Source organism: Pteropus alecto, unplaced genomic scaffold, assembly GCF_000325575.1.
Source record: "Pteropus alecto unplaced genomic scaffold, ASM32557v1 scaffold75, whole genome shotgun sequence".
Lineage (NCBI taxonomy): Eukaryota > Metazoa > Chordata > Mammalia > Chiroptera > Pteropodidae > Pteropus > Pteropus alecto.
Window position 1 is genome coordinate 25227811 of NW_006440638.1, and position 10666 is coordinate 25238476.

Genomic DNA, 10666 nt, shown 5'->3' on the forward strand with positions numbered 1-10666 from the left:
TTTGACCACCATTTCCCTCACTCACCACCCCTGGCAATCACCAATCTGTTCTCAGTTTCTATGAGTTTGGTTTTTTTATATTCTGCATATGAGTGACATCATACACTATGTTTCTTTCTCTTTTTTCACTTAGCATAATGTCTTCAGGGTCCATCCACGTTGTTGCAAGTGGCAAGGTTTCCTTTTTAATCTCTTTAAAAAAAAAAAAAAAGACATTTTTGCCATTTAGTTGACGGGTTTTTTATTTTCACTTTGTAAATATCATCCTACTTAACTCCCAGCCTCCAAAATTTCTGATGAGAAATATGCTGATAATCTTATTGGGGAATCCCTTCTATATGATGAGTTGCTCCTTTCTTGCTGCTTTAAGGATTCTCTCTTTGTCTTTCAACAGTTTGATTACAATGTGTCTGGTAGTAAACACTTTGTATTCATCCTTAGTTTGTTGATCTTCTTGAATGTTTATATTCATGTCTTTCCTCAAGTTTGGGAAGTTATTGGTTATTATGTCTTTAAATCTCTCTTCCTCTTTTTCTGTTTTCCTTCTGGGACTCCTACAATGCATATATTGGTCCCTTTGAATCTCCTGGAAGTTGCTTTTGCTGGAGGGGGAGGGGTTTGTAACAATGTTAGTGAGGGTTGCAACAATGGCTGCCTGCCTTCGTGTCTACACAACCATGATTGGAAGCAATTGGCCATCAATACATAGATCCCCAGTACTTGGGGGACAGGGTTCTTATTGCTTATCCTGCTCACACAAGCTATGTTTATGCCACACCAGGAACATCTGCACAGCTTCCTGCTGGGGTGGGTACTAAGAGCTGAAATGGGCTGAAATTAACCACAATTTTCCATCAAAGTCTTACCTTGGTTGTTGCAAGCCTTTAATAGACTCCAGAGTTCCAAAAAAGTTACATCAGGCAGATTGTGCCACTGTAATTTATGTCTATGTGAGATTTATTCCTAGTATTTCCTCCTCTGCCATCTTCTATACATATTGTATTTTACAGTTGTTTTTAACATCAGTTCAAAGAAGCAATATGCATATGTGTTATTTATATAATTACCTTCATCAGTGCTTTTTGTATTTCCATGTAAATTCAAATTATTGCCTTGGATCTCTTGCTTTCAGCCTGATGAATTTCCTTTAGTAATTCTTTTCAGGAGGGTCTACTAGCCACACATTGTTTTTGTTTATCTGGGAATGTATTTTGCCTTGATTTTTGCAAGATAGCTTTACTGGCTATGCGATTCTTGGTTGACAGTTTTTTCTCTGAGCATTTTGAATGTTACCCCACTGCCTTCTGGCCTCCATTGTTTATGATAAGTCAGCTGTTAATGTTATTTGGGTTCCCGTGTATGTAGTGAGTTATTTTTCCCTTGCTGCTTTCAAGATTTTCTCCTTGTCTTTGGCATTTTACACTTCTACTTTAATGTGTCTCTGTGTAGATCTCTTTGAGCTGATCCTCCTCAGAGTTCATTGAGCTTCCTGGATGTTTAGTGCTTTTTCAATAAATTTGGGAGGTTTTTAGCCATTATTTCTTTAAATATTTTTCTACTGCTTTCTCTCTTTTCCCACTGGTACTCCCATTACATGTATTGGTGTGCTTAAATGGTGTCCCACATTCTCTGAGGCTCTGTTAATTTTCTTTTTCTTTTCTCTCTGTTCTTTGGATTATATAATCTCTATTGACTTCTTTTGCCAGTTCAGATATACTGTTGAGCTTCTCTGGTGAATCTTTTATTTGTTATTGCACTTTTTAAGTCCAGAATTTCCATTTGGTTCTTTTTATAATTTCTTTCTCTTTATCAGTATTCTCTGATATGACATTATCATCATTACCTTCCTTTACTTCTGTAATCATAGTTTTCTTTAATTCTGTGAACATATTTATAATGCTACTTTGATGTCTTTGTTAAATCCAGCATCTGGTTGTTCTCACAGGCAGTTTCTCTTTGCTTTTTTTCCTCAGTGTGTCATATTATCCTGCTTCTTTGCATGTCTCATGATTTTTTATTAAGAAACTAGACATTTTAGATAATATATTGTTACAATTCTGGCTACTGGCCTCCCTGGGGTGGGGGATGGTGGTGGTTATTATTTGTTTAGTGATTGGCTGGATTATTTTAGTGAAGTTTATTTTATCCCTTTCCCCTTTCTTTACAATGTAAAGCTTCTGATGTTGCACCTCAGTGGGTGCAGCTTTGGGCATGTCTGCAGCTACCTTGGAATCATAGTGGGTTTTGGAGAGCTCTCTTGACTCTCCCTTTCCCTGACCTCACCCAGCTGTTAAGGTTTTTTAGTTGCCAGCTGATTGCTTTGCTGTTTTCAGCAATGTCCAGTGGGCATACATTGTTCCACAGACTGATCCATCAAATTTGGGCTCCTTTGAAGGGATAGTTCTCAAAGTCAGTGTCTGAGATTTGTTCTGACCGCAGGGAGGCTCCTCCTAGCTTTTCTTTCCAACAAAGTGGCCAGCAATTTAGCTTATATATTCAGTGAATCTACCAGTTGCCTTTCACTACTACCTCCTTTTTTTTTTTTTGAGAGTAGCCCGAGGCTTGAATTTTTCCATGGTCTGTTCCAAATGCAGTCAGTTCATCTAGGAAAAGATTTGGTGCTGTTTTATGTCTTGCTTCTCCCAGGCAGAATCTCTGAGCAAAGCTTTGGAGCTGGGAATGAGGACAATAGCATGTTTCTGAGCAATACCCCCACTTTAAAAACTCAGTGGAGGTGAGGGGACTGTAGCCTTTGTCTTCTCTGCAAGCTTCACCCAGCATGGAATCTTTACTTTTTGGTCTGGGGCAAAGGTGGATTGGGACCCCAATATTTTCAGTGGCCCTACAAGTCCAAGCTGGGCATAAGAAGGGAGCTTCCACCTCTTGGCTGCACTCTTCCTAAACTTATCCTCAGCTACAGGTATTGGAGGGCAGGATGAAATATTCCGATATCCTGCCACTCCCAGGAAGATAGCTTTCAGACTAGAAACTGGGGGAAAGGGAGCCTTGTTTTGTTGACTTCACCAATCTGATGCAATTATTGTCTCAGCTGAGGAGTGGGAAGGGAGGCAGTTGATTTTAGTTCACATACCACAGAATCTCATTGTTCTTAAGTTTTAGATTTTCTTGAAAAACAAGTCTTTATTTTCCGTATGCCCTTAGGACCTTCCAGAGACTTTAAATGGTTGATTTTAAAAATAATTTTCCCATTTCACTGAGGAGGGGGCTGCAGAGCTCTTCATGCTGTCATGCCAGATGTGAAACCAATTTGGATTACATTTTATATTTAGTTGCTTTCTCTTCTTAAATCTGGAACAGTTACTCAGTCTTTGTTTTTCATCACCTTGACATTTTTGAAGAGTATCGGCCATATGATTTATAAAATGCTTCTCAGTTTGGATTTGTCTGACCTCATGAATAGATTCAAATTATACATTTTTGGCAAGAATACCACAGAAGTGATGTTGTGTCCTTTTCAGTGCATTGTTATCAGGAGGTGCATGACTCTGTTTAACACATTATTAGGTGTTAATTTCAAGCATTTCTTTCAACAAACATTGTGTCATACTGTAAATTTTTTGATTTCTAGTCAGTGAATTTTCTGTATGTTAATTGGTCATTTGTATTATTTTATAAATGTCTTTAATGAATTATCTGGGATTTTGTTTTATCAATTCTAATATTCTAATATTCTGTTGATTCTAATAACTCTTTAATATATTAATGGTATTAATTTTTGGCATGTATGTTGAAAATATTTCCCTAGTTTGCTCTTTAAGATTTTATTTTTTTGATATCTTAAAATTCAACTTTATGTAAACAAACAGCATTTTTCCATATGGTTTCCACATGGACTTTGGTATCATGCTTAGAAAAGCCCTTCTAAGTTCACAGAAATATTTTTCCTATTGCATATTAATTTTTTTGTTTCCCAAATAGGTACGTTTACAGGAGCACATGGGTGAAAAATATACTACTTACAGTGTGAAAGCTCGCCAGTTGAAATTTTTTGAAGAAAATGTGAATTTTTGAGAATTAATTCTGATCTGCTGCCAGAATTAAAAGACCTACATTCAAAGGTTTTTGGCATACACAGAAACAAACCTATAATCATGGCTGGAGGCCATTCACTGTCCTTCTCTTTGGGGTTTTTTTACTGGAAAAAAAAAAGAACAGAGTAAAAGCGAGCTCACAGAAGAAAGAAAAAAAAAACATTGTCTAGCTTACTCTCTTTATGAGGAAAAATCTAAGACTTTGGTTACTGTTTACTGAGCCTTAAATCACCAACTTTATACTTAGAACTTTTTTTAAGGTACTAATTAGCTTGAATACAGGACCATATAATATTGGAAATTTTATATTATCTTATAGTGATAAAAGCAATAGAAATAAATGACATAGTATGTCTAGTGATACTACTTGTCATTGTTAATTACCTTATGTAGTAGTTGATCAGTCATTTTTTTAAAAAGCCAATTTACAATTCTGGGATTAGACAAAGAATATGAAGCTGTATCTAATACCTGAGCAACTGAATTCCTTCTTTACATATTTATAGTCTTTTAACATTTTATTTTCATGTAATATGCACTTTGTTTAGGGTATACAAGAATTGAAACTAAGAGATATTTTGGTTCTGTAAATCAATGTTTTTACATGCTGGTGTTTTTAGATTTATTTTTCCATTAGTGAAAACATTTCTTAAACACTAATTCCTTTTCCAGTTGAGCAATTTATAAGTAGAGTCCAGCTCCTTTTAGTTACGGACATATTTGTCTCTTGAAGTTTGGCTTCTTATACATCAAGATATTGTCTTCCCATGTTTTAAATGTATGCTTGTATATCACATATTTTATTAATTGTTTAATAAGGGGTAATGCCCACCTAGGAAAGTTTTTATAAAAGTCTTGATTACTAAAGTTTCACTTCTGAATTCAAGGGACTCTACAAATAAATTCTGCTCCAGAAATGTTTTTAGTTTTTATAATTAAAAATGTATCTTACCCTTTTTTGAAAATACACATCATACTCTGTTTGCTTTCCAGTCACTTAACAGACCTTTTATTTTTTTTTACTGTGCGCCACGTACTGTGCCAGGAGCTAGAGATATAGTGGTGAATAAAACAATACTCCCTGCTCTTATAATGCTCATGGCCTGGTTTCTGAGACCTCTTCTGTTTACATTGAAGGGTTTGTTAGAACTCAACTATAAAATTATAAAGTCCCAATGCCCACTTGGGGAAAAATCTTTGGCAAACTGTTTGTCTTCATGAGCTATTCACCATTTCTTGCATGTTTCAGAAGTCTGTATCTTTTTGGACAGTCATTGATTTAACTTTTCTTATTGGTATGAAGTTGTATATATTATTTTCTTAGAATAAAAAAAATCTCTCCTATACTTTATTATTCCTGTTTTGTGTATTTTTATTCTGTTTAAACATTGTTTTCATACTACTTTTATTTTTTTTTCTTGAATGCTTAATCACTTTTCATCTTATTTAATTATAAAACACATTTTTAAGACTGAATTTTCTTCTCACTATACTGTGGCCACATTTCAGACTATGATATTCTTTTAGACATCAGTTTCTAAGTAGTAATTCTGGTTTTGATTTTCTTTTTTAGAAGTGTTTCTTAATTTCTATATATTTAGAAAGCCAAGGAAATAATCTTCTTGCTGCAGCTACATTGCAATGTTGGTACTATGACCTGTATAACCTGTTTCTTAGAATTGTTTTTCCATGTGATTCAGTACACAGTTCATTACTGGAATGGTCAATAATATGGGCATTCAATAAAATTGAATTGTTATGCACATAACAGTATCATTTGTCAATTAAATATTATTCAAGTCTATAGAAGACCTGATCAATAGAATTTTGTGATGTAAATGTTCTTTATCTGCACTGTCTGATATGGAAGCCACTAGTCTAGTTCTGAGAACTCAAATTTTTAATTAATTGTAAATAAATGTTGACTAGTGGCACCATATTGCACAGTGCAGCTCTCATTAATATTTACTGAACACCTATTATGTGTCATATCATATACTCTTGTAGGTACTGGGCAAAGAGCAGTGAGCAAAACATGTTCCCATGGAGCTTACATTCTACAGAAGACAATTAACAAATATCCACTGTGAGATATACTAAATGTCATGAAAAATAAAGTAGGCTAAGTGGATATAGAATGAGGAGCATACCCTTTTATTTTGATAGGGTAATAGGAAATGCTTCCTATAGTTACATCTGGGTAGAAACCTGAATGAAAGGAGTGAACAAGTCATGTATATCTAATGGAAGATGTTCCAACTACAGAGAACAACTACAAAAGTCTATCGGTCACCTGTCCTTTTGATCTATCAAAATCAGAAAGGCACAGTGTTGGTCCCCTACCAAGAATGTAGCCTCTTATTGGTAATATTCTTTATGTATTTCATGTCTTATTCAATGCCCAATTCACCACAGTAATATCTTGGTATATTACTGTGGTATATCTTATTGGTAATATTCTTTATGTATTTCATGTCTTATTCAATGCCCAATTCACCACAGTAATATCTTGGCAGTTTATATGTCCCTCTTTTGCCCCCATTTAATGCTTTGATATCAAGTATCTGACTCTTTCACTATTACCCATCCTTTCTGCCTGTACCTGCCTAGTTATCCTTGTCTTATTTTTGACCTTTGGGTATCATTTTTAGAAAATGAGGTAACTTGATTTTAACCCTATCTGGGGGCTCCTCCCTTTTAAATCCCAATTAATTATATTTACTGATACATTTAGTCTTATTTCTACCTTCTTAATTTTCCTTATTTTTTAAAAATCTCTCCTGACTTTTGCTGTATTAAGGTCTTTGCTCCGCTTTTTTAGATTCATAGTTAAGTCCTATATCCCGGTATTGAGAAATAGAATATTATCTCTAATAACCCTTCTACTTCCATCCCTCACACAAGACCTTTAGAATATTTTCTCTTCGGCTCTCTGGAAAATTTAAAAGGAATTTATAGCTTCATAGGTTTTCACTTTGGTCCACCTCAGGTAAAGCATAATTAAATGTTTTCTGCTTAACAACAGCCTAATTTTTGGAGTACTAAATATTACTTTATCACAAATTTACATTAGTAAATTTTTTCATTAGGTGCTTGCTGTTAAGAAATATATTAGGAACTTGAAGCTACAGAAAATAGAAATGGTACTGACATTTTCAGAACCATGAACATCTAACATTGGCTTTTATTAGTCTTGCAGAACAATGAACAAAAGACTCTAGCCACAGACTTGCACTGAGTTTTAATTAGAAATATTATAACAGTTTAACTAATAATGAATTCTAAAACTTTGATAAATTGTACTATCATTTCTGAGGCATATATTCATTATTTTTGTAACCTGAAAGAAACTTTGCATACTTGTATTTTCTGTTCTCCATTTCAGAAGATTATGAAGAGATCTAAAATACATATAAATGAAAGCCCAACTGAGTTAGAAGTGACAAACTGAAAACGAAATCTATACACAGCTGTACCGTAAGAGCATAGGTGGTTTTTAGCTTGTGTTTTGGGTGTGAAAATTGAGCTCATCTCACACGACACAAAAGCAGGTGCAACAGTAAAGCTGAATCATGAAAACGCCAATCAATTATTTTTAGCATGCCTCTTAAGTTTTCTTTCCCCTGGTTTCTTGTCTTCTGTGCCTGAGTCTTGAACAGGTAACCACTTGAGGGGGTGCCGCCGATAAATGGGCCATGGAGGAAGTGTCAGCTAGGCCAGAAAACAAAATATATCAATTACAGCCATGAAAAAGCATATGTATAATGCCTGGTTCCCAAATGACTCTTAAAGATCAAAACACAACTGACACTCCCTATGAAAACTCTGTGCCACCCTTTTCCCTACCATCCCGAGAAGATACTTTAAATGATGGGAACAAGCCTCACTGTTTACACAAAGGGCTTTAAAAGCTAAAAGGTGAGGAGGGAGCAACGTGAAGACCTAATAAATTCCTGCTATTTTTGACCTTTAGATCAATGCTTAGAGCAGCTGCCAAAATAAATGAGCTGTATGTATTCTTTTATGCAGCTTACATCCATTTTCTGACACTATTTGACATTCTACTATTCCATCGATAACAAGGGGAAACGTTGATGGGAAAGGATAAGGGATAAGTTGGTGCCGGTTCTCACTAAGAGGTCCGCCCAAACCAACCCGATTCAGAAAACCCAAGATGCCACTATCATCCAAACACCCACGAATTTCTTACCAAACACGAAAAAGCAAATCCGGCCATAACTATATAGACAGTCCACCCGAACTGTTCAGCTACGTACCCGTAGATAAATCCAACTATCTAGAGACAAAGTATATTAAACGGAGTCAGACCAGGTGGAAAATTTTTGAAAGAAAAGATTATGCAAAACCAATACTTACTGCTGAAAAAAGAATAATTCCCTGAAACATCTGTTCAGCTAGCTTCTGGCCCTTGTAATCCTAGAGGTGAAGGAGAGCAAAGCAGGAATTGGTTCCCCCACCGAAGAGGTACGATTCCAGCCCTGGCCTCACAGCTTTGGCACAGAGCAACCCAAACATCAGGGACTACCCCCAAGGACCTGGGCAAGGAATGAAGTGCTGGGTTTCCCGGGGGAAATGAAGCATCCTAACGAAACACAGGCAGGGAGATTCTGGCGGAGTAAGAGAGGAGGGGACCCAGGAGGCACAATATGGGGAAGGCAGTGTAAGGCGGCCGTTCGGGCCAGAAACAACGATGCAGCGGGTGGGTCTCGGACAAGAGCTGCGAAGCTTCCAAAAGTGGCGAGCGGCGTGCGAGGATCTTGGGGCCGAGGCGGGCCCCACTCTCACCATTTGCGTGGGCAGTGAGCTCAGATGCTCCAGCATGACTAGTTGAGGAGGTAAACAGCGGCGTGCTGGAGGCGAGCAGCGAGGCGAGTTTGGTCGCGACTCAGAGACTGTAGCGAATAGGGTCCGGTCGCGGATACAGCTAGATCGGCCTGCGGAGGTAGGGAGTGCGATGGCCGCAGCCCCGGAAGCGGATGTCTCGGACAGACCCAGACGGCCCGAGGCCCCGCCCCGCGCAACTGCTAAGCACCTTGTGCTTTCCGAGCCGGCTGGAGCCGGGTGCATTGCTCTCGAGGGCTGAGGTTGTGATGATGGCGACCGAGCGGAGCCATCACGCGCCCGTGACGGGTTCGCCGTCGGAGCTGATGGGTGCTGGGAACCGCAGCCCTGGCCCCACAAACTGTCCGGGACTGCGCCTCCGCGGCATAACGGCTGCCGGCGCGCGCGCCGTTTCTATGGTGACGGGCTTTTCTCTGCGAGGACCCCAGCAATGGGGCTGCCCGGCGGCGCCTGTTTGGTATGACGTTCTCGCAGAAGGCTCGGTGGGCGAGCTGGGGCTTGTGGGGCTGCGTGGTGGCTAGGAAACTAGTGGATGGGCGGGACCAGTCTGGAGTGCGGGTACCAGGGGCGAACAGGCGGCGGATTGGGTTCCGGGGCCTGCGCCGCGGGCGCTGAGCTGGCGGGGCGGGCCGGGACGCGGGCAGCAGCTCCTCCTCCTCCGCCTCCAGGTAAGAGCGGACGCCGGGAGCGTCTGAGGGTAACGGCTTGCTGGAACCCTAACCCGGAGTCTGTATGGGCCTGAATCCCCTGAGCGTCACACCCTTATCAGTCCTAAGTGTCAGGGGGACCCATTGACCCTTGGAATTTAAAGGGAACTGTCCTAGTTCATATCCTCAAGAGAAAGGGAATCCCCGCACAGGGGTGGGGTGGGGGTGGGGGGTTCTCATGTTTCTGAGAGAAACCGTTCTGGAGAACCCAAGCCTATGGATCCCAGCTGGCTCCTTGGCCTCTATGCTATGTTGCACATAATGGTTACAGATAGATTCTTTTTTTATTTTTTATTTTTTATGGTGTTATTGGTTAATAAAATCCAATAAGTTTAAGCTCAACACTTTAACAGTAAGGCCCATATATATGTATGTATATTTATATTTACACTGTGTGTTCACCTCCCATGTCACCACGTTTGACTCCCTTTATCCTGTCTACCTCCCTCCCCCCCACCACCTCCTACCCTCTGGTAACCACTAATCTATAGTCCATGTCCATGAGTCTCTGTCCTGTTCATTTGTTGCTTTTAGGTTTAGATCCCACATATAAGTGATATGTGGTATTCAACTTTTTCTGTCTGGCTTATTTCGCTTAGCATGATTATCTTGAGGACTATCCATGTTGTCACAAATGGCAGTATTTCATCTCTTCTTATGGCTGAGTAATATTCCATTGTACCACAGCTTCTTTATCCAACTGAAGTGTAGAACACTTTGGTTACTTACGTGTCCTGGCCACCGTGAATAATGCTGCTATGAACATCGGTGTGCAAATGTCTTTATGGATATGGGTTTTCAAGTCTTTGGGATAAATACCGAGTAGAGGGATTGCTGGATCATATGGTAGATCAATTCTTAGTTTTTTGAGGAATCTTCATACTGTTTTCCATAGTGGCTGTACCAATTTGCAGTTCCACCTGTAGCGTATGAGGGTTTATTTTTTAACAGAGGGATTCTAAGCACTCCCAAGGCAGATTGGTGTGTGGCTGCCACCCTCATTCATGCAGTCAGCAAACATTCACAACATCGTGTGTGTGTGTG

At 39.1% G+C, this 10666-nt stretch overlaps 3 protein-coding genes across 11 annotated transcripts in view; 2 read left to right on the forward strand and 1 right to left on the reverse strand.

Annotated features, from left to right (window-relative positions):
- Positions 1 to 5403, forward strand: part of NEK4 (NIMA related kinase 4) — a 33883-nt gene extending 28480 nt beyond the window's left edge. For all 5 annotated transcript variants that reach the window (XM_025050740.1, XM_025050738.1, XM_006917548.3 and 2 more), the window contains one exon: positions 3940 to 5403. In XM_025050740.1, the coding sequence (XP_024906508.1) occupies positions 3940 to 4032 (93 nt within the window). In that variant the 3' untranslated portion in view covers positions 4033 to 5403. The remainder of the gene's footprint in view (positions 1 to 3939) is intronic.
- A 1871-nt stretch (positions 5404 to 7274) lies between these two features.
- On the reverse strand, positions 7275 to 9277 carry SPCS1 (signal peptidase complex subunit 1). 2 transcript variants are annotated; one of them, XM_006917550.3, is made up of 4 exons: positions 8859 to 9277; positions 8430 to 8489; positions 8263 to 8349; positions 7275 to 7763 (listed from the first exon to the last, which is right to left on the reverse strand). In XM_006917550.3, exons 1-4 carry the CDS (start codon positions 9138 to 9140, stop codon positions 7638 to 7640), a joined length of 555 nt encoding a protein of 184 aa, XP_006917612.1. In that variant the 5' UTR covers positions 9141 to 9277; the 3' UTR covers positions 7275 to 7637. The 2 variants fall into 2 exon arrangements, with proteins under 2 accessions (XP_006917612.1, XP_015449161.1); XM_015593675.2 differs by lacking the exon at positions 8263 to 8349.
- GLT8D1 (glycosyltransferase 8 domain containing 1) overlaps positions 9245 to 10666 on the forward strand; it is a 10954-nt gene continuing 9532 nt past the window's right edge. For 2 of the 4 annotated variants that reach the window (XM_015593674.2, XM_025050745.1), the window contains exon 1: positions 9245 to 9372. Coding sequence is in view for 2 of the 4 variants with exons in the window: in XM_015593673.2 (XP_015449159.1) it covers positions 9448 to 9583 (136 nt within the window). In the remaining 2 variants the exon portion in view is untranslated. Of the gene's footprint in view, positions 9373 to 9400; positions 9584 to 10666 lie in introns of those variants that run through there. The other 2 variants (XM_015593673.2, XM_006917551.3) reach the window with 2 other exon arrangements.

Bases quoted from the DNA above. Each gene is read 5' to 3' on its own strand.
- SPCS1 (XM_006917550.3), bottom strand. From the start codon at position 9,140: ATGCACCCGGCTCCAGCCGGCTCGGAAAGCACAAGGTGCTTAGCAGTT. The intron at 8,490-8,858 runs GTGAGAGTGGGG...CTTCACCTCTAG, and splicing joins GCTCACTGCCCACGCAAATG to GATTACAAGGGCCAGAAGCT. The intron at 7,764-8,262 runs GTAAGAAATTCG...TTTCTGGCCTAG, and splicing joins GATTTGCTTTTTCGTGTTTG to CTGACACTTCCTCCATGGCC.